The 23,587-nt window shown below is 39.9% G+C and overlaps 1 protein-coding gene across 1 annotated transcript in view; it reads left to right on the top strand.

The window, feature by feature from the left end:
* COL2A1 (collagen type II alpha 1 chain) overlaps nt 1-23,587 on the top strand; it is a gene marked incomplete at its 5' end in the record, with an annotated part of 88,989 nt that overhangs the window by 11,027 nt on the left and 54,375 nt on the right. The window contains 11 exons of the mRNA XM_083351587.1: nt 2,081-2,182; nt 4,268-4,351; nt 9,372-9,416; nt 9,551-9,604; nt 14,191-14,244; nt 16,368-16,421; nt 17,278-17,331; nt 17,463-17,516; nt 19,353-19,397; nt 20,153-20,206; nt 23,386-23,430. Of these exons, the coding sequence (XP_083207713.1) occupies nt 2,081-2,182; nt 4,268-4,351; nt 9,372-9,416; nt 9,551-9,604; nt 14,191-14,244; nt 16,368-16,421; nt 17,278-17,331; nt 17,463-17,516; nt 19,353-19,397; nt 20,153-20,206; nt 23,386-23,430 (645 nt within the window). The remainder of the gene's footprint in view (nt 1-2,080; nt 2,183-4,267; nt 4,352-9,371; nt 9,417-9,550; nt 9,605-14,190; nt 14,245-16,367; nt 16,422-17,277; nt 17,332-17,462; nt 17,517-19,352; nt 19,398-20,152; nt 20,207-23,385; nt 23,431-23,587) is intronic.

The following is a 23,587-nucleotide window of genomic DNA, read 5'->3' as shown; positions in this document are numbered from 1 at the left end:
CAGTATGTGGATCGAGAACTACCAGAAGTGCAGGCAGGATTTCGAAGAGGCAGAGGAACTAGAGATCAAATTGCCAACATACGCTGGATCATGGAGAAAGCTAGGGAGTTCCAGAAAAACATCTACTTCTGCTTCATTGACTATGCTAAAGCCTTTGATTGTGTGGATCATAACAAACTGTGGCAAGTTCTTAAAGAGATGGGAGTACCAGACCATCTTATTTGTCTCTTGAGAAACCTATATGCGGGTCAAGAAGCAACAGTGAGAACTGGACACGGAACCACTGATTGGTTCAAAATTGGGAAAGGAGTCCGACAAGGCTGTATACTGTCGCCCTGCCTATTTAACTTATATGCAGAGCACATCATGAGAAAGGCAGGGCTAGATGAATCAAAAGTTGGAATTAAGATTGCCGGAAGAAATATCAACAACCTAAGATACGCAGATGATACCACTCTAATGGCAGAAAGTGAAGAAGAACTAAAGAGCCTCTTGTTGCAGGTGAAGAAGGAGAGTGCAAAACTTGGGTTGAAGCTTAACATTAAGAAAACCAAGATCATGGCATCTGGCCCTCTCAATTCCTGGCAAATAGATGGGGAAGAAATGGAGGTAGTGACAGATTTTATTTTCCTGGGCTCCAAGATCACTGCAGATGGGGACTGTAGCCAAGAAATTAAAAGACGCTTGCTCCTCGGGAGGAAAGCCATGGCAAATCTAGACAGCACACTAAAAAGCAGAGACATCACCCTGTCAACAAAAGTGCGTATAGTCAAGGCTATGGTCTTTCCAGTTGCAATGTATGGTAGTGAAAGTTGGACCATAAGAAAGGCTGAGCGCCAAAGAATTGAGGCCTTTGAACATTGGTGCTGGAGAAGACTCCTGCGAGTCCCTTGGACTGCAAGGCGATCAAACCGGTCAGTCCTAGAGGAGATCAATCCTGACTGCTCTTTAGAAGGCCAGATCCTGAAGCTAAAACTCAAGTACTTTGGCCACCTAATGAGAAGGAAGGACTCCCTGGAGAAGAGCCTAATGCTGGGGAAGATCGAGGGCAATAGAAGAAGGGGACGACAGAGAATGAGGTGGCTGGATGGAGTCACTGAAGCAGTAGGCGTGAGCTTAAATGGACTCCAGAAGATGGTAGAGGACAGGAAGGCCTGGAGGAATGCTGTCCATAGGGTCGCGATGGGTCGGACACGACTTCGCAGCTAACAACAACAACAACAATTCTGCAATAGAACAAGACCTCCAAATTAGTAGACTTGTATGGATAGCACAGTATCTGGACAGTGCCATTTTCCACTTGTATCCTTCTTTCATTCTGGATGCTTTCTTTCCCCCCACAAAATCTATTGGCATATGTGTGTGAGGGAGACATGACAATATAGCCACCAAATGTCTTTTGACAGGTAAGGTGAGAAGCCAAGCTTCTGGAAGTATTTTTCTTTTGTAGCTTTTGCATTTAGCTGGATAATAATATACAGTTTCAATAGTTTTAAGCCAAATAGTGTAGGGTAGAATTCAGTAGTAGAGTAATGAAATGGGAACATTTGTGCTCATAATTTTATTCATCTATGAAACTTAACTAGCTGAATTTGAGCCAGATGCTATCTGTATACTTTACTTTTTCTTTTTTGTAGAGAGTATGAAAGACACTTTTATCTAAGATCAATCTGTTTCCTAAATCCTATTAAGAATTGGCACAATCTAATGGCATGGTATCCTATCCTATGCCAATTCAAATTACTAAGCAAAATTACTAATAATATATGCACAGGATTGACATACCAATATTAATATTAATCTTTAATGCAATGGAACTTTCTTTTGCATCATTTTGAGTTATAAAATACTGTATTAATAATTATGAGATAAGCTGCATTAGAAGTAGTGGTTTTTAAAAATGATGTATAAGTGAAATGTTAAGAGTGGACAGTCTGATATTCATGAAGATCTTCCTTCCTTTCTTCCTTCCTTCCTTCCTTCCTTCCTTCCTTCCTTCCTTCCTTCCTTCCTTCCTTCCTTCCTTCCTTCCTCCCTCCCTCCCTCCCTCCCTCCCTCCCTCCCTCCTATCCATCCATAGGGTGTTCCGGGTCCTCGTGGCAGAGATGGTGAACCTGGTACACCTGGCAATCCAGGGCCCGCTGGGCCCCCGGGACCTCCAGGACACCCTGGCCCTGGTGGAGTGAGTATTCTTGTCTTAGGAAAAGTTTTACTCTCACAGCTTCTGCCTATGAATGTTACACAAGAAATGTAAATACCTCTTTCACTGTGTTGCCTCTCGAGAATTCCTAATGGAGAAGTCTTAATTCAGAACAACTTGTGTAATGTGTTGCCTCCATTTCAAATACCCAAAACAGCAAGTAACACTCGTGATTATGTTTTAATCAACTAACAAGGCCTTTGACCCACTCCTGTTGCTTTGCTCTGTGAGTCTCTCTGCATGAAAGAATAACGTTCCCTTGTGTTGAAAAGCTCCTTGCACTGCTTGAAGAGGGGGGAAAAGCATCATCATAATCTATAATAATGTGAACAAAATTCCTTGCAGCATAGCTAATTCATCATTACTAAGTTTATTTTTCTGTGGGCCGCCACAAAGAAGCATTGGTTTTATAGAAGAACGCATTCTTAATTTTTGCCGGGTCAACAGAGGGGCACAACGGGGCGGACCATTGTTCTTTGTAAATTCAGAGTGTGCCCCATGACCCAGAATGCTTTGTAATACTAGAGTGTTCGATGGGCTCCCTCAGCAGGCTGGCTGAAGTGGGAAGAATTCCCTTAAAGAAGACAACCCATGCTTTAGAGACCAAATGCCTTTGTCAGTAGTTTGGACCGATAGCCCAGCAGTGAATTAGATATGCCCTAACGGATCGATTTCAGTAGGCGTAATTGCCTCTGTGTTTAGTTGTGTTACCAAGGTCCAGTTGATAATACAAATGGCCTCTCCTAACTTTGGGATCTGCTGACTTTGCTTCCATTGACAGAGAAATTACCAAAGATGTCTACTTAATCTACTGATTATCCTCTAGCTCCTTAACAGGGAAATATTTAAAAGAGTAATGTCTAATCCTTGAATAAGAAAGCATAGAAAGATCTAATAGTTTTTAATTTGGGGGCAGGTTTTAGAATGGTCAGGTGAGTGATGGCTATGGACAAAAAACATTTCTACTATTGGGGTTTCCGTAAAATCAAAGGTACAAGTACAGATTGGGTGAGACTTGGCTTAAAGAACAGTAACTGTAAGAAAGACCTTGGAGTCGTAGTGGACAATCACTTAACATGAGCCAGCAGTGTGCAGCAGCAGCCAAAAAAGCTAATACAATCCTGGATTGTATAATCAGAAGCATAGAATCAAGATCACGCGAAGTATTAGTACCATTTTATAAAACCCTACTAAGATCACACCTGGAATACTGCAGGTGATATGTTCACCATATCACAAAAAAGATGTTGAGAGTTTGGAAAAAATTCAGAGAGGAGCAACTAAGATGATCAAAGGCCTGGAGACTAAAACATATGAAGAACAGCTGCAGGACTTGGGTTTGGCTAGTCTAAAGAAAAGAAGAAATAGGGGAGACATGATAGCAGTATTCCAATATTTGAGGGGCTGCCACAAACACGAGGGGGTTATGTTGTTCACTAAAGCACCAGAGGGCAGGATAAGAAACAGTGGTTGGAAACTGATCAAAGAGAGAAGCAACCTGGAATTAAGGAGAAATTTCTTAACAGTGAGGACAATTAACCAGTGGAATAGCTTGCCCCCAGAAATTGTGGGCGCTACATCACTGGAGATTTTTAAAAAGAGGCTAGACAGTCACTTGTCTGAGATGGTATAGGTCATGCTGGCTCAGGAATTCTGGGAGTTGAAGTCCACAAGTCATAAAAGAGCCAAGGTTGCCTACCTGAGCAGGGGGCTGGACTAGAAGACCTTCCAGCCCTATTCTATTCTATAATATTGAACAAACACTTCTGTAGTAGAATAATCAATTACCAAATACAATCCCCCTTTTTTTTCCCTCTACCTGAAATTCTTTCCAGAAATATCTCCCAATAAAACACCTGCAGGAGTTGCAGGGAGAGTAAAGATGGAAAAAGAGAGCAAGCTTACCCATTTTCCCCCTCTGTAATATGGCAAAGATTGCCCATCAGATATAAAAAAAGGTCTGTGCTTTTAAAAGACCTTCTTATATTTCATATGGTACAAGTGTTCTCCATCTAATCACATCGTGTTCCACATCTCACTGAAATTATGTTCCTTTTGTCTTTGCAGAACTTTGCTGCTCAGATGGCTACTGGATTTGATGAGAAAGCAGGTGGTGGTGGTGCTCAGATGGGAGTGATGCAAGGCCCTATGGTAAGGATTAGGAAAGTTTCTATATTCCTTGAATATTCTACTGGTTTTATATCAACTTACAGGTCTTGGCCTAATATCCTCTAAAGAATCTAGAGCACTGATTTTAGTGAGACTGAGAAAGTTAAGTCATGATGATGGGCAAGGTAGGTTTGATAGGCTGTAGTAGCCTAATTTGACCTAGAGTTCATAACAGTTTTGCATATGCAAATGCATATGGATTCAAAGAGCACATTCAAAAATATTCAAAAATATTTTAATGTATATTTTGGTGAGACATATTGGCTTTCTTGTAAGCAAAAATGGAACAATCAAAAATAAACTTTCTAAGTGGGAAGTAATCACTACTCTAATAAGGTGATCTACATTGATTTCAAAATTGATGTTCAAAAATTGATTTTCAAAATGAAGACTTTCTGCAGAAAACAGACCATGCACTTCCTACTGGGCTTAGCGGTGTCACTTGAGCCTGTGATTTCATTGGCCAATCATACTGAAAAGGGTGGGAGGTACTTTCTCATAAATTGATTTGGTGTGATGTTGCTTAAAGATTTATTTTCACTCTGAGGTTCCTAAAGAACTTCATCTACCCTAAAATTGTGGCTGCTATAAAATTCAGTTTCATAGTTAATTTTAGTCCTGCTCAGCTAAAGAACAGTCTCAAGGGCTGTTTTCGAGTTATGTGGATATGGGATTTTTAGGGTCCAATAATAGACCTAGTCTGTGTGGATGTTCACCTGAAAGAAATAGGTTCTTGATGAGCCAGGAGTGTTTTTCCCGTTCTCATCTTTAAGATCCATGCAAGTAAATATTGTTATGGAGTGATGGTTCTCTACGAAAGTTGGAACTTTAGCAAATATTTTAATTTGCCATTCTCTGACAGTGTGAAGCATTGGTTAGGGGATACAGTATATAACAGCCTATTAAAATCTATAGAATAGTTATACTTTGAGCAACTTGGCATATCAAATGCCTATTTTTCTATTAGAAATTATGCATTTTGGCAAACCTTAAATAGATCAGCAAAATTGGTTGGCTATTACAGTATCAGCAAAGGCTGTGATGGTCATTTTATATTTCAAATTATTTAATTAATTATTTATTTTAGTTTTCACAATGATACAGTCTATGCAGATCTACAAAGCAGATAGATATATTCATTTTCTTCTTTTTAAAAGACATCAAGAGTACTTTGTGCTTGTTTAATTATTATTTCATCTTATTATTATCCTTTCGTCTTAAACAAAACTATATTTTCAGAAAAATTATAAATATAGATAATGAGGTTGTGCAATTTTTACTCAATTTGACATTAATAAAGATTCCAAGCAAGTGTATTAAATTAATTTATGCTGTCAAAAAGAAATATGTCATATTGTGATATGAGCTTTAACCTTAAAATTTTACAAGGTATTCTGCAGATGGCCTCAATTTGAGGAATTAGGTTATTATTTATGCATATATGATTTCTCGACCTTCTCAAGGCAGTCAGTTTTCTTTACAACACTGCTTGTTTTTCTTTACAAAACCAGAAATGGCAGGCAAACGTCTGTGTCATATACTTTATTATTTATTTTATTTATTTAATTAAATTTTTATACCGCCCTTCTCCCGAAGGACTCAGGGCGGTGAACAGGGCATATCTTAAAACTACAAAACTACAAAAGTTAAAAAAGAATTAAATTATTGCCCACAATAAAAACAATAAAAAATATATATAAGTATTAAAACCCTAAGTAATTCCCCATCAGACCAGGCCAGTTTGTTCAAATAAATGGGTGTTTAACCCGCGCCGTAAGGAGCGGAGATCCGGTGCCATCCGGAGCTCAACCGGCAGCTGATTCCACAAAGCCGGAGCGCCCACAGAGAAGGCCCTCCCCCTGGGGGCCACCAGCCGACATTCTCTGACTGGAGGCACCCTGAGGAGGCCCTCTCTGTGGGAACGCACGGGGCGGAGGGGAGTCGACGCCAGCAGCAGGTGGTCCCCGAGTTATTCCGGACCCATGCCATGTAAGGACTTAAAAACCATCACTAAGACCTTGAACCTCACCCAGAAGACAACTGGTAACCAATGCAGCTCGCGGAGCAAAGGTGTAACATGGGAGTACCGGGAAACTCCCAAGACAACTCTCGTGGCCGCATTCTGTACCAGTTGGAGCCTCCGAGTGGTCTTCAAGGGAAGCCCCATGTAGAGAGCATTGCAATAGTCAAGACGAGAGGTCACGAGCGCATGAGTGACCGTACACAGGGCATGCCAGTCTAGATAGGGCCGCAACTGCCGCACCAGGCGAACCTGTGCGAAAGCCCCCCTAGTCACGGCTACTACATGATCTTCTAAGGTAAGCGGTGCATCTAGGAGGACTCCCAAGTTGCGAGCCCTATCTACGGGGGGGTAAAGACTCACCCCCCATAGAAAGTGATGGAACATTTTGAATGTCCCGGGATGCCGGAATGTACAGCCACTCAGTCTTGTCAGGGTCGAGTTGAAGTCTGTTCCTCCCCATCCAGACCCGAACCGCCTCCAGGCAACGGGACATCACAGCGAGGGCATCAGTGGGGTGGTTTGGGGTCGAAATGAAAAGTTGGGTATCATCAGCATATTGATGATACCCAACTCCAAAACCACGAATGATCTCACCCAGCGGTTTCATGTAGATGTTGAACAGGAGAGGCGAGAGAACCGAACCCTGAGGAACTCCACAAACGAGAGACCTAGGGGCCGATCTCTGCCCCCCTGCCAACACCGACTGCGAACGTCCCAGGAGATAGGAGGAGAACCACCGAAGAACTGTGCCTCCCACTCCCAATCCCCTGAGACGCCGCAGCAGGATACCATGGTTGATGGTATCGAAAGCCGCCGAGAGGTCTAATAGGACTAGGACAGAGGAATATCCCCTATCCCGGGCCCTCCAGAGATCATTCACCAGAGCGACCAATGCCGTCTCCGTGCTGTACCCGGGCCTGAAACCCGATTGGTACGGGTCCAGATAATCCGCTTCATCCAGGACCAGAGGGAGCTGATGCGCCACCACACTCTCAACAACCTTCGCAAGAAAGCGAAGGTTGGAGACTGGACGAAAGTTGTTCAAGACAGCTGGGTCCAAGGCAGGCTTCTTGAGAGGTCTCACCACCGCCTCCTTCAAGACGGTGGGGCAATTACCCTCACTCAAAGAAGCAGATATCACCGCCTGGAACCAGCTGCGTGTCCTCTCCCTGGCTGCATAAACCAGCCAGGAAGGGCACGGATCCAATAAACATGTGGTGGAGCTCAACCTCCCCATAATCCTGTCCACTTCATCAGGGGTCACAGAATCAAACTCCTCCCAGATAACATTGACAAGACCGCCCGTGTCCTGATCGTCAGACTCTGCCCAGGTGGAGTCCAAACCGGTCCGAATCCGAGCGATTTTATCCGACAGATGTTGACCAAACTCCTCGGCACGACCCTGCAAGGGATCATCCCTCACCTCCTGATTAAGGAGGGAGTGAGTCACCCTAAACAGGGCGGCTGGGCGATTATCTGCGGACGCGATGAGGGCCTTAACCGCAACCGGTCGGATTCGGATCGGCTGGACCTCCAGCAGCTCTCTAGGCCCCGTTTCCGATGCTTCATCTCCCGGAGCTCCGCGGAGAACCATGGAGCTCGATGGGATCTGCACTGGGTCGCTGTGAGCGACGGAGGCAGGTGGGGATCCCAGCGCTGCCTGGAACCCGAGAGGGTCCATTAAGCGTCTGGGCCGGTACCATCTAGTTGGTTCCGCATCCCCACGGTGGGGGGTGGCAAGACGGAAGACCAGCCGCAGGAGGTGATGATCGGTCCATGACAGGGGCATAATAAATGGAGAGCCCGCACCAAGATCATCCAACCACCGTCCAGATAAAAAAACCAAGTCAAGGGTGTGGCCTCCCTCATGAGTTGGTTCAGAAATCTAGATTGTATCGGCCAATAAGAAATGGTTGATTAACCTTCATGGTGCAACCTCATAAATCAGGAACGGCTTTGAATCTCTTGATTGAAAATAACTTAAGATTATACCCCCTTTCCATTTATTTCTTTAAATCAAAAGGATCCTACATTTGAAAAACCCCACATTACTGAAGAGAGTTACACCCCTAGTTTAATAACCAGTTAACTAGCACAGGAGCATGGCAAAATTTAAAGTTGTGAAATGACTCCATCAAAACCACGACAATACCAGTGCAAAAAAAAAAAGGTTCGTTGTCAGAGTGATATTCCATATTGCTTGGAAAGAATTCCATTGCCATAGGATCAATTGGACCTATTGTTTAAAAGGCAAAGACAGAAGAGTGATCTCAGAATCTCCCCTCAGTTCCTGTGGAAATCTCTTCAGGCTTTCCATTTTCTGCCTTGGGAGCTCTCCACACTTTTAGATAAAAGTGCCCTGCTCGTTTTTTTGTTTTTTTAAAAAAAGATTTTCTTAGTTTGCATTATGAGATTATTCAAGAACCTGAGCAGGTTGCTGTAATATGGAAGTGGTTTTAGAAAATAGCTTTAGGCCTTTGTACTTTTTTTGCCAAAACTCCTTGAGGGCAAGGGCCCAAATCTTTGAAACAGATGATTATAGACAGGGAAGTAATAGAGAGGGTTGTTTCAGGAGCTCCCCCAGTGTTGCCCTTGGATCAAGGGCTGAAGTTATGCAAACAACTACTGTTCTTCAGGATCCACAAAACTTCCAGCAGGAAATTTCTCCTATCCTGCATTTCTTGGCAAGCTGTAAATGAAATTCAGTATAGTCAACATGGACCGTTTCCAAGAGAAGCTCTGTATGAGTGTGTGTGTAAGTATGTGGGTTTTTTTTGCCTCAGCATGCCTTCCATAGGTAAATATGGTTCTGCATGATGCAGAAGGAGAAAGAGAGAATGAAATGAACCAACATTATATATAGCGACAGCCATGGGCTTAGCCCTGTTCTCGATCGGGCTGAACTGTTCTCTTGTGCTTCAGTTATAAAACAACAATATTGATACAATCGGTTTTCCTTTTTTGTTGTTGTTTACATAGGGACCAATGGGACCGCGAGGTCCTCCAGGACCACCAGGATCACCTGTGAGTACAGAATCTGATACTTTTCCTTAGAGACGATCTTGCATGTCCAGAAAATAACACAGTACGAAAACAGAAGGATTCTTCTTCTATCTTGAGGCAATCATTGATAATGCTTCTGCCACCATTTTTTTCAGGGCCCTCAAGGATTTCAAGGCAACCCTGGGGAACCCGGAGAACCTGGTTCTGGGGTGAGTATCCAGGAAGCAGGGCTGTCTTAACCAAGGACAAAACGTGCGTGACGTTTTCAGCAGAAAAGACTGATAAACTGCTATATTTCAATTGCCATGTTTGCCTGCAGAGATTTCCCTTGAGCCTTCAGCCAATAGGAAAACTGACTGAAATATACAGTCTAAGAATCCTTAAAAGGTGTGAGCCTCAGGGAAGATAAAAGCACCATGCCTTTTTCCGCCTTACATATAGCACACTGAGAAATTGGGGATCTTGTTGAGGAGGTACAAAAGGTATCTCTGGTTGAATATGATGGATGGGTGGTGCAGGTGGTCCTTGACGTAAGATCCCAATTGAATCCGAAATTTCTGTTGCTAAGCAAAACACGTAGTTGTAGTTTTGCCCCACTTTACAATATTTCTTGCCACAGTTGTTAAGCGAACCACTGCCGTTGTTATATTAGTAACACGACTGTATTTAACACGATTGTTAAATGAATCTGGCTTCCCCATTGACTTTGCTTGTGAGACGTTCACTAGAAACGATCGCATGAACCCTGGACACTGCAAACTTAAATATGAGTCAGTTGCCTTTTTGGTCACGTGACCTTGGGGATGTTGCATCAAAGTGTGAAAAACGGTTATTAAGCCACTTTTTTCAGTGCCACTTTGAACAACCACTAAATGAATTATTGTAAGTCAAGGACTACCTGTACGCATAAATCCCTTTTTCATCTCTTGTTAACGCTCTTGGATTCATCAAGTGAAGGAAAGTTAAGAAGTCTGCCCTTTTTAAACACAGCTCAGCAAAACCCTTTATTACCTTAATAGTAACAGAAGGAGCATTGTACACTTTCATGAAGAAACATTCTGTGTTTAACATTTTTTTTCTCCTGTGTACACTTCTTCTTCTCAGTCCTTTCCCTTAGAGCAATCTTCTCCAGTTGCACTAATTTTAATCCTGGGGTCAAAAGAGAGAAATGGGAACACTAATGAAGCATAGGGTGGATGCGTCTCGGAGAGAGAGAATTGGGGATAACCATTCCCACTCTCTAGTTTGTTACTTTGCTCACTTTAGCACTATGAAGTCAACAATTCCATTATAGAAGATTTGGGGATGTGGATATGCTATTAAAAGAGCAGAGGCTTATTACAGATTTACAGGACCTTAGCTCAATCATCCAGATATTATGAGCCTTGGGAATTTTTAACCACATTCTCCCCATCGATCTATTTGAATATTATAACCATCATTCTTAGCCGATTGTATATTCCTTAACTTGCTCTTCCTCTATTTTCAAATCTGAACAGAAGTTTATACATTTTAGCAACTGCATGTTCATCATTAGTACAGAATTTGTTTTCAGATTTATCACATTCTATTCCTGGTGATTTTATATTAAATCTTTCTCTTAATTGTGCATATAGGAACCATTGAAACTGAAGCCCGCTGGCCCTCTCTCTATATTATTGGTTTTGCCCACTTTTCGATAATATGTTTCTTGAGATGAGGCCAACAACGGTATTTTGGGTATAATCTAAGTTTGTACCTGTTCTATATTCATGGTATGGCATTCCCAGTATAATGTTTTAATTTCTACATGTACTTTAACTTTGTCATACCATAACTAACCATGCCATCCAAGCTTCAGACAATGATCTTCCACATTTAAAAATCTTTTATTTCTTAACGAAAGCCTTTCCTGCATCCAAAACAAACAACAGGCAGCAAAATACAGTTTAAATCATTTCCCAGTCTTTCGCATTCCTTTTCATCTTGGTGAAGGTCTTATTTAACCCTTGTTTTTTCCTCTACCATATACATCTGGATATGTCTTTTTGTCACTGTTTAAATGTTGCATCAATTCTCAAAACAGATATTGTCTGAAACAAGAACAACAGTCTAGGTAACACATTCATTTTTACCACAAAAATTCTTCCCAATAATGACATTTGTCATTTCCCTCATCTTGATCAATCTTTCTTAACTTTATTCCATGCTTTAATAGAGTTATTTTGAAATAACATACAAATCATGTTAGTTATAGTGATACCCAAATATTTTACTTTTCTCAATCCAAAAACATGTTTTCACAGACAGTTATTTTTGGATTTCATATTCTCTGTCAACATCTTTATTTTTTCTTTATTAATTTTTAATCTAACCAATGTACCAAATTCTCTTAATTTTCCCATTAATACATCTGCCCTTCTAAATGGTCCTCCAAAATTAAAAACAAATCATTGGTGAATGCCTTTAGTTTATAAACTATATAAACTTTTTTTTAACTTTCCCTCCAGCAACACTCTCATATTGTCTTATATCTGTATTCAAATTGGGCATCTCTGCCTTTTTGTATTTCACCAGGCTTGGTAAATTTCTCACTCACAATTATTTGTGGCTTTGTGAAGTATACAGCTATTTCACCTGTGAAATAAAGTTCTCTCTAAAATTCATAGCTTCCAAAATTTTAAACAGAAAATTCCAGTTGAAATTATAAAAAGTTTTCTCTGCATCGAAAAATATTAAGGTTGTTTGTTTTTCACTGTGTTGTTCCAAGTACTCTTAATACATTAAGAACATTTTTACTGTTATCTTCTAATTGCCACATTGATCTTCATGGATAATGTTGAACATTTTCAGTCTTTCAGCTAAAATTATGAATATCTAATAACCGTTATTCAGTAATGATACTGGCCTATTATTATTTTTTTTGGCAAAGCCAAATCCTCTCCTTCTTTAGGAATCACTGTTATGGTATATATGTCCTTGTCCAACTATCCGGTTTCTTTCTAATATCTAAAATGGCATCATTTTTTGGAAAGGTAATAAAAGCTCATCCTTAAAAATAATTATAACAAGCCTATGATCCATCTGGTCCACAGGTTATATCTTTATTTGTCTTCTTTATAGCATCACAAATTTCCCTTTTTGTTATTGGTCCCTTCACCATTTGTCTTTGGGCATTTGTTGACTTGATAAATTTTGTTTCTTAAAATATACATCTGTCCTTGCAAATGAATTTTTTGTCTCCTAGATAGCATTGTACTATACTGATGAAATTTTATTTCAATACTTACACTATAGATCACCATAATTTTCTCGTTCTGTGATTTTAATTTTTTTTTCCTTTTCCTTTCTCAGGAATTTTGCTGAGTCAAAATTCCTTTGTATAACCAACATTCCATTTTATTTCCCCTCTCTCACACAATTAACATTGAAAGTCGACACTGTAGGAGTTTAATTTGCTGTGGGATATTTTCTTTCTCTCCAGAGATCTCATTAGTTTATTCTCTTTTATCTTTAGATTTAGAATTATTGTATAATTTCTTGTCTTTTTTTGTTCAGTTTATTACTCTCTCATATAAATTATCCTTCCGTGAATGCTTTGCAGTTTTTGATTCTTTTGAACTTGAAGTTTTATTTCATATACTTTCTTTTATTTTTAATGCCTGGATATTATTTACCGTGGCATATTTTAAACAATTAAACTTTTTTTTACTGACCCAGTAATTAAAATAGGCATCTATTGCTTTATCAACTAAACTATAGGCAGGGGGAGGGGGTCATGACAGTATGATATACAGGTTATCGGAAAGGTGTGGGCATTGCCACACAATGTATTTGCATCCCTTCTAGATTAGCTTGACTTCTAGGCAATCCCATGTCTTTGGCAGGTGAGCCAATTTATGGCTGTTTCAACTACTGTACAAAAGGAACCATCATTCTAAGGCCAGTTTCCAGATAGAAATGCTTGGTATTGAGGACAGGCTGTTCCCACACTGAAGTGAACTTTTGCCACTACTGTACCTTCACTGGGCTCTCGACTTCCAGCTAGCACAGAATAACCTGAGAAGAGAATATTGGCTTAAAAATTTCATTGATCTCACAGCTTGCCCAAAATGAATAGGGGTGAAAGTGACAAAACATGATCTTTTCTCTTAAGCAGCATTACAACTGCCTGCAAAGGCCTTCAGTCTGTTAGGTTCTTCTTTCCTTCCTTTAAAGAGGGGATGAGTGGATTTCCCCCCCCCCCATCATTATTGTTGTTAAACCTGTAGCTGTTTGGGGAGGAGCAACTATTTTCTTTCCATATTCTCAACATTTCTAAGTTGGCAGAATTGGTCATTGCTATTACTGAACTACACATTGTCTACAAATTAAACTTTATCTGTCTTTATCTATCATGAATCTCCCATTGTTTGCTTTCAATGAATAACCCCAGGTCCTGTATTACAGCAAATAATGTTTTTCCTTTTCCACACAAACACTGCTCTATGGTATCCCTCTTACTAAGCAGTTGTACTGTGATAAACTAAACTGCCAGAGAACATAGGCGATTCCTCATTAATACACATGGTAGACATATTTTCACTTGGTATTGGAAAAGATGTTTTCCAGGAAGTCAGTGCTTAAATCCCTGAGTCAGGACTTGGGAAGTCCTCAGCTTAGGCAGAATTTGAACCCACCTTACGTTGAGTTTAATATTCAAGGAATTTGAATGTCTCATTTGTTGCTCAATGCCATACCAAATCTAGAGGGTGTCATTACAACCCCTTATTTTATATTTCCTTCTTCTCAGTTATATGTTTCCTTGATCTTCTAGGGTGCAATGGGTCCCCGTGGGCCACCTGGATCGCCCGGAAAACCAGGAGATGATGTGAGTATTATTTTCTTAACATCCCAATAATAGAGTCGGCATAGGTGAATCAGCTTAGGTGAAGGAGTTTGCTAGAAATGTTATGTTAAAATGTTTACTTAAAGCTTATATCTTGATGTTTATGTTAATTACCTTACTCCAGTAAGTCATTTGTTCTCAGAAGGGAGAATGTGAATTCTAATATAACTATGCTGAGGAGGAAGGAGTTGACAGAACCCAAGATTTACAGAGGTACACCATTTAAAAGAAAGAAAGAATTGTTGCATCACAACCTACTGAGAACCAAAATGCAGAATAACAGAGTTGGAAGATTAGATTAGATAACCTTTTTTGTCATTTTTTTTTCTCCCTGTGGGCACCACGGCACACATTAAAAATGAAATTTAGTTGCTTTGCTCTCAAGGTGCACGCATACCTAATACACATTTAAAACATACTATATACTACATATGTATAAACCTACACCCTTACATATAAGTAAGATATAAATATTAATCACTGTCCATCTTGAATACGTAACAGAAGGAGGAAGCTTTAGAGTTCACAAGGTTAATACTATATGGAACAAAGCGGTGACTGAGTCTTGGGGACCTTGGAGGTCTTCTGGTCCAACCCGCTGCCCAGACAGGAGACCCTATACTGTTCCAAAGAAATGGCCGACAATCTCTTCTTAAAAACCTCCAGTGTCGGAGCACCCACAACGTCTGGAAGCAAGCCGTTCCACTGGTTAGTTGTTCTCACTGTCAGGAAACATTTCCTTCTTTCTAGACAGGATCTCTTTCTATCCGTTACCTTTTGTCCTGCCTTCAGGTGCTTTGGAGAATAGGTTGATCCCTTTTTCTCTGTGACACCCTTTCAAATATTGAAAGACTGCTACCATGCCACCCCTAGTCCTTCGCTTTGTTAGACTAAACCAGGGGTAGGCAACCTTGGCTCTTTTATGACTCGTGGACTTCAACTCCCAGAATTCCTGAGCCAGCCATGCTGAGGGGAAAGGGCGAGGTTTCCATGCTGAGCCATGCTGGCTCAGGAATTCTGGGAGTTGAAGTCCATGAGTCATAAAAGAGTCAAGGTTGCCTACCCCTGGACTAAACATATCCAGTTCCCAAAGCCATTCATTAACTGAGCATGTCTACTGGCTGATCAGCTGTTGAGAAGAAAAAAAACCCCCGAAAGCTTAAAAACTAGAGAAGAATGAAGTAGAAAGGGACATGACTGCCCCTCCCCCACTAGCCAGGAATACCCCACATAGCACTATTTTGTTCCAGATTCTGTTTGTCAGTCATATGCACAGTAGATAAGATAAGATGAGGCTTATTGTCATTATTTTTTTTACTGTGGGCACATTGGCACACATTGAAAATGAAATTTAGTTGCTTGCTCTCAAGGTGTACGCATACATAACACACATTTAAACATGCTATATACAACATATGTATAAACCTTCACCCTTACATATAAATAACATATAAATATTAATCATTGACCATCTTGAATACATTACGGAAAGAGGAAGCTTTAGAGTTCACAAGGTTAACACTGTATGGAACGAAACTACAACTGAATCTGTCTGCTACGGATACCACAAAGACTCCTCCCAGAATGTAACAGGAATACAGGTCATGAAGAGGATGTGTAGTGTCCCAGCACATGCACAGGTACACTCATACTATGGAATTGACATTTAAAATTTCCCAGTCACCTAACCCTGAGATAGACAATTCCATGGCATTCAGCTGCTTCTGAACATATGTTTTTAGGCATATACAAAATGAAAATATCCAGCCAAAACATTGTACTGACAATGGTCTACGTGTAGATCTGTTTCATTTAAAAATGGTACCTTATCTAATTTGGGGGCTCGTGAGGAGAAAGAAAAGCCAAAGCTGATCTGATTCTTCGGTATTTCTCTTTGTACAATAAAAAAACACTTCCCATACTTTAAAAAATAAAGATGTCCTTTTGCGTTTGCAGAGTTTTGATGATAGAATGCTGGACTTTATCATAGGTCAGGCCCAACCCAGCAGAGTCTTGATGATGTCTCATCTTCTTGTTTGGCGATATATTTTGTATAAATGGGATCCTTCCTAAATAAAATTGCATCCACTTTGTGTTTTTTTCAGGGGGAAGCAGGCAAACCTGGCAAATCAGGAGAGCGTGGATTACCTGGACCTCAGGTATGGCTGTGTCCTCCATATAGCAATAACACCTAGACTTATATACCGCTTCATAGTGCTTTACAGCCCTCTCTAAGTGGTTTACAGTGTCAGCATATTGCGCCCAAACAATCTGGGTGCTCATTTTACCAACCTCGGAAGGATGGAAGGCTGAGTCAACCTTGAGCCGAAGAGAATCGGAACTGCCAAACTGCTGACAGCTGGCAATCAGCAGAATTAGCCTGCAGTACTGAATTCTAACCATGGCGCCAGCACTGCTCTGCATTAGTACAGATAGCTAGATTCAGAAGCTACAATCATCCAATTTTATCTTACAGGTTATAAGAGGCACAGTATAAAATTATAGTGTTTGGGGCCAAAGTGTCTTTTTTTCCCTCTTCCTGGTGACAGGCTGAAACATGCAACCTTCATGATGCTAAGTGGGCAGGAATGATATCCTGCTTTTTCGGTACCTTTACTGCTGAATTGTAATTCTCTATATCCTAAATGGAAAAGACTGATGCTAAATCAGGATATTGAAAGGAGGAAGTAAATAACAGGGAGCAAGCAAAATATTCTTGTCTTCCCTTTAATGAAGAAGATAATCAGATTGAGAAGGAAATGAAGGGTTATAAAGGCTATTTCTTGACTGGCTTTGTTTTGTTTTCTTCTATTACAACAAACATCCATGGGTCCAACTGATCTACGTAATATGGCTATCAAATTAAAAACCTAGGTTTTTTTTCTTTAGCTTTTGCAGATATTGTAGTTTTTTTATCTGTTATGAAGTTACCAGTATTGTAGGAATTTTTGCATTTATGTTTTTAGAAGACGTGTGTCTATTTTTTTAACTGATTAATTTCTCATTTAAATTTAGGGTGCTCGAGGCTTCCCTGGGACCCCAGGTCTTCCTGGTGTGAAAGGCCACAGAGTAAGTTTGTATTTTGTAGATGAGATTTTTTAATTTTAATTTAATTCAGAATTGATCCCTATGCTTCTCTCTCTCTCTCTCTCTCTCTCTCTCTCTCTCTCTCTCTCTCTCTCTCTCTCTCTCTCCCCTAGGGATATCCTGGTTTAGATGGCTCTAAAGGAGAAGCTGGTGCTCCAGGTGCTAAGGTACGACCTGAAACTCCTATCTAAGATGTGATTGGTGAAAAGCCGGCTTTTTTAAGCACATTGTTTACATTTATTTTATTCATCTCCCACACACACTGAAATATTAAATTATAATTACCAATTCCTACGTTTTATAGGGAAGCTTTGATAACGTTGAATCCAATGGTTGCAGGCCGGAGAAGTAAAATTAACCATTCCTAGATTGAAATTCATTTGATATAAAAACAATCTCAGCTGCCATTTTGCTAGTCTAGATTTTTTTTTCCAAGGAAGTTACACGAAAGGGAACAGATGCAGTTATTGTAGTTGATAGAAGGGAGAAACACTCCCTGTTAAAATGGTGCTGATTTCTACTGATACTACATTCAGATACTAAACAATGAGATTGCACTTTTAAAGACTTGTATAAAAACATTTTTAAAAGAAAGAGCAAAAAACTGCTATTTGAAAACAGTGAAATCATGATTATATTAATTATGATCATATTAATACAGTGCATACTCATGTGTATTATTTTATGGCCACCAATTGGTGTTTCTTTTGCTAACTTCTGTGATGCCACTTGCTAACCATTGCATTACGACATCTCTAGCCATCCTATTCTTCTTAGAAACAATTGGTATTGTATATTAAGACACCTGCATTAAGAAGGAATATGCAGGAGGATTCCCAGGACACCCAGGTCCTCTTTTATACTGTGATAGACAATCAATCAATCAATCAATCAATCAACCAACCAAACCACCCACCAACCAGAATAGAGCTGGAAAGGATCTTGGAGGTCTTCTAGTCCAACGCTCTGCTCAAGCAACAGACCCTATACCATTTCAGAGAAGTGATTGTCCAGTCTCTTCTTAAAGATCTCCAGTGATGAAGCACCCACAGCTTCTGGAGGCAAGCTGTTCCACTGGTTAATACTTTTAACAGCTGATACTTTTGAACAGTTGAATAGCTGACCGTTGATACTCATTTCACCACTTATCCAAAATAACTCTCCGGCTCCAAAAACCAAGAAAAACATGCCTGAGTTTCTTCTAAGCGCCAAACTAAAGGAAACTACTGTATTTGCATCATTAAAAACATCCTCTGGAGAACTTAAAAGGAGGAGCTGCCTTGGCCCTCTTCCTCCAACCAAACTGTGTTGTCTCTTTGCTCTTCTGAAATGTAGAATCTCCCTTCAGGGAATCCAGACCACATTCCCACCTGAGTGACTTCCAGGTCTAGAAAACTGGAGTTCATTTGCAGTGAGAGAATTGACCTCAGGTGGCCCTGGTTTGGCAGTTGCCTCATTTAGATGCCACTCACAGTTCTGACTGTGATGAAAAAATAACTTTGAAGCCAAGATTCACATTTACGATCTTCACAAGTCTGTAAAGCAAAGGAAAGCTGAAATAAGATAAGCACGATCGTGGTTCCGCTTAGCAACTGCTTTGCTTAATGACTGAGTTGCAGGCTCCAGTTATGATCACTAAAGAGAACTACCTGTACTGCCTGAAAAGTGATTAAGTATCATAAAAACATGGCTAACTTGATACCAAGCTTTTGATAGGAGCTGGGCTAACCTCTTATAGAATCCAGTAGCTCTAGTCTAGAGCATCCTTGATATTGCATCTAATGATGATGTGTTGAAATCCCTAGCCTTCCTTTAGCTATTGAGGTGTTTTCCATGCTTGTGAATTGCCCTCTGGTGTTCACTTGATGTGAAAGGCAATAATGATTTTGCATCTGAGACCAACCAAGATATCCCAATCTGTTTTGTGTATTCTTGGACTGTTCGATGACACAAATGTCTAATAATAGTTTAGTTACCAATGTTTTTGTTTTTGTTTTCTCTAGGGTGAATCTGGATCTTCTGGGGAGAATGGTTCTCCTGGTCCTATGGTGAGGATGTATTGCTCAGTTACTTTTAATCATTATCACAACACTAACATTGTAGGTTGGTCACTGTCCATATATATTTATCCATAGTATACTTTGACCATCTACATATCCCTTCTTTGCCTCCTTTAATGCAAATAGACTGCATTTACGTTTTGTGTTCCATGGAATCTAGATGACACAGTGTAGAATTCTCATGTAAAGAGGTCTCCTACTCTTTACATAGGATGCACTGTATCGATTGTGGTAAATGCATATACACAAATAATAGGGTCTTACAATATTCAGATCTCTCTTACTACATCCCTTGCTTGTATATCCTAGCAGGCACTTCATCGGTGAATTATTATTATTTTTTATTGCATGGCACATTCATATCATGTTTCGATTAAAGCAAAAGATAATGCAAAATACAAAATATAAAATCTAAAATATTACAAACTTATGTCTAGATTACAGATATGATTTTTTGCTTCATTTGTCACAGGCAGGAAATCGGCAAAATCTCCATTATAAGCTCTATTTTGGCACTCTGTCACTATATGTTGGATAGTTTGTTTTTTGGGCAAACTATCACAATTCGGTGATGGTATAGACTACAGGGTGTCTGCACATCTACCATGGCCAGTGTGAATTCGGTTCAATTGTTGGTGAACTGTAAGATGAAACACACAGGTTACTAGTTTTCAGAAGATAGCTCTCTTGAAGGACAGTAGAATTGTAAGACCTTTTTAACTTTTGCCTCTACTATTTCTTAGGGTCCCCGTGGCCTGCCAGGTGAAAGAGGACGTCCCGGCCCATCTGGTGCTGCCGTAAGTATCAGCATAGTTTAAATGTTACAAATCCTGCCACCTTGACATGTTCTTGAGTGTTTTTTACAGCTACAGAATGCATACAGGCACCCATGCCTTCAGCAGAAAATCCCTCCCCTCTTTGCAATCACCATCTCATTCCCTGTGGCCAATTCTGTGTAAAGAATGAAGCAGAATTAATGCAGTACTATGGTGGCTGTGCAAGCAAAGCACGTAAACTTTTTAATGTACCCTTAGGATAAGGATGGTAGCATTTACCGTGCCACGAATAGTGAAACTGTAGAAAAGCAGTGTTAATTAAAGGGAAGCATTTCTGTAGAAAACAGCTTTAATTATCTTGTGGTCTGGACCTCAAATATAGAATTAAATCTTGTGCTAAACCTGTCCTGGGCACCTTCTATATGTGTGGACCTAATTCTCAGAAATGATTGTGCTGTTTAGAAAAGACTTCGGAAGTTGCTCAGACTGAGGAAGGTTGTAGTAAAAGAAAAGCCAATGCATTATAGGTCTTCCCACCTCTTCCTTCCTTTCTTCTTCCCCCACCTGCTTCTCCTTAAGTATCATACAGTGAAAGGTTATGGAGGCAGCAGGTAGCAAGGGTTGCCTTTTGGAGCATAGCTTCTAGGTTAATGCTTCTAGAAGCAATTTCTGGGGAGGCAGGAGAATATAGTCAACAGCATATTAACTTGGTGTAAATTTGGACGTGCCTGCAATGCTTAACCTTAAAGCTTATAGGATTAGTAAAGAGTCAGTTTGTGTAGTGGTTAAGGCATCAGGCTACAAACTGGGAGGTCATGAGTTCTAGTTCTGCCTTAGGCATGAAGCCAGCTGAATGACCTTGGGCCAGCCACTTACTTTCAGGCCTAGGAAAGACCTTTCCAAGAAAACTGCTGGGACTTGTCCAGGCAGTCAGTAGGAGTCAACACTGACTCAAAGGCACAAAAGTTATATAATCATGGGATTAACACATGGATTGGACAAAAGGAAGGGTTTCTCTGTAGCAAAGCTACTGGAACAGACCTATTCTATATATTTGCTTATTTTGTTCTTGAAGTGTACTGCAGGTAAGCTGAGTTTCAGGTACAGATATTTTTACAGAGCTCTAAGTTAAATAATCTATCCTTTTGGTCCATGTCACAGCTCAAAACATGTGATCCCTCATTTGTCATTGTACTAACTAAATATTGCATGAAATCTCTTTTGGCTTTTTGTTGCCACATGGTAAAATTTTCTCTAAGGGCTATTTTTGGTCCAGGTTCCAAACTGTTTATTTGTAGGAATTTGAAATGTAGAAGAAATTAAGAAGCTGAAATAATTAAGTTACTCAGCAGTAATCATAATCATAATCATAATAGTAAAGTTGAAAGGGACCTTGGAGGTCATCTAGTCCAACTCCCTGCTCAGGCAGGAAACCCTATACCATTTCAGACAAATGGCTGTCCAGTCTCTTCTTAAAAACTTCCAGTGTTGGAGCATTCACCACCTCTGGAGGCAGGTTGTTCCACTGGTTAATTGTTCTAACTGTCAGGAAGTTTCTCCTTAGTTTTAGGTTGCTTCTCTCCTTGATTAGTAAGTCCAGATTTCCAGTTGTAGGAAACAGTAGGATTTATTGTTTCCTATTACTAAATTTAAATCCATCCTATTGAAGAGATATAAGAAATTGTGAGAAAGTGAAGGACAAGATACATGGTTTATCTGAGAATAGGTGAGTCCAGATTTGAGACGTGGGGGGGGAGAAGAGATTTTGTTTTTACTAACTGACTACAATATATTTGAGGGTGGAAAATGACTCTTGAAAACCTACCCTGTTTTTACCTCAAAATAGTGTTAAATATATTTTCCTGAAATCTATATCATTTTTGTTTCCTTGGTTTTGCCAGCTACATGAAGCTTGGCAACAGGAAGGTAATTTCCTGGTGACTATTTTGTTTTGGTAAGTTTCTTATCACTTACCAAATACAGTTTGCATTTATAGTGCAAGGGAAAAAAGTTTTTTAACAAACAACAACAAACAGGCGAATATAAACTTTTGAAGGAGAATACAAATTATTTATTTAAATTACAGTATAAACTTGGGGATGTTTAAAAGAGGTTTTAAGTAGCTTAAGCAAATAATTCAATAAGATGTTTTGTTTGGAATTGAGTGATTCTCTGGATTTGCTTTTTGAAACCACAAAATGTTCCCTCCAAAGCTCTTCTGAGTTACCTGACACTTTATCCTTTAAGGAGTTACGTTTGCACAAATTGAGTTTTTTTTTAACTATAACTAATTATAGTAAAAAAATTATAGAAGACATGTGAAGGGGGCGTGTTTTTTTGTTTTGCTTTAAGTCCTTGGATGGCACCCTCTTGAAGGCTTTGGATTGTGCTGACAACAGTCACATGACCCTTCGGCCTCATTTTTCCATTTGTTTTCCTGGCCCATTGCCTGGGATAGGGGCAACTAGGCCAAGCAATTAGTCTTTAGTTACAGGAGGGCAGGAATGTCAACCCATTAGCTGCTGAGAAGGACTCCTCATAAGAGGCCCTGCTCAGGATCTGTGAGATTAGAACTACAGACCTGTAAAGTACAATCTTTTCTAAAACCTGTTGTTCAAAGAATAGCCATAGATATGACTGAATTGTCCTAAATTGAAGGATGTTGTTGTTTCCCATGATTTTTTTTCAAAGCTGGTAGATCTTCCCTTTTCTCTTGTGAACCAAAGACATAGATGATTTAAAAACCAGAATCTTTTCTAGAACAGTTATATAGAACTGTTAGCGTATCTAAATTGAAGTTTAAAGAAAGCTAATTTAGACCTTTTTATTCCAGCTTTTGCATGCCTCAAAAAAACGGGGAAGTTGTAGGAGTGAGCCTCAAAGGTCACTCCATTGCTTGTATTCTCATGAGCAGGTACCTTCTTCACATGCTCCATTTTGCCCCATGAGCAGTATGCGAGCAGATTTCTACTCATGTAATAGCTTTCCTCTTCCCTTTTATCCTCCTTGGCTTCCTTCCATGCCTCCAACTGTCGGGAGTAGATGTTAGTGTACTGATGGAGAACAAGGGAGGAGCACTCTTATTAGATAGCTAAAGATTTGCTTAGAATTTTAAATCCATTTGGCAGCAAAACTCCAAACATAACGGTACTACTATACCATGAAGTATACTTTTCTGAGTCAGTATTTTGTTCACACAGGGTGCCCGTGGTAATGATGGTCTCCCTGGCCCAGCTGGTCCACCGGTAAGTAATTAAATATTTTCATTTTTCCCATTCTGGTAAATGATCATGGTACTAGATATATTGTTATTACGATATGAAATAACTTTTTTGAAGAATAAAGTCCCCTCAGTTATACTAGTCATTATATAGTAAACAACATTATATAATAAAACCTATC

Source organism: Vipera ursinii (assembly GCF_947247035.1).
Source record: "Vipera ursinii genome assembly, chromosome: 2".
In the NCBI taxonomy this organism is placed as follows: Eukaryota; Metazoa; Chordata; class Lepidosauria; order Squamata; family Viperidae; genus Vipera; species Vipera ursinii.
This window is presented reverse-complemented; position numbering and strand designations above follow the sequence as displayed.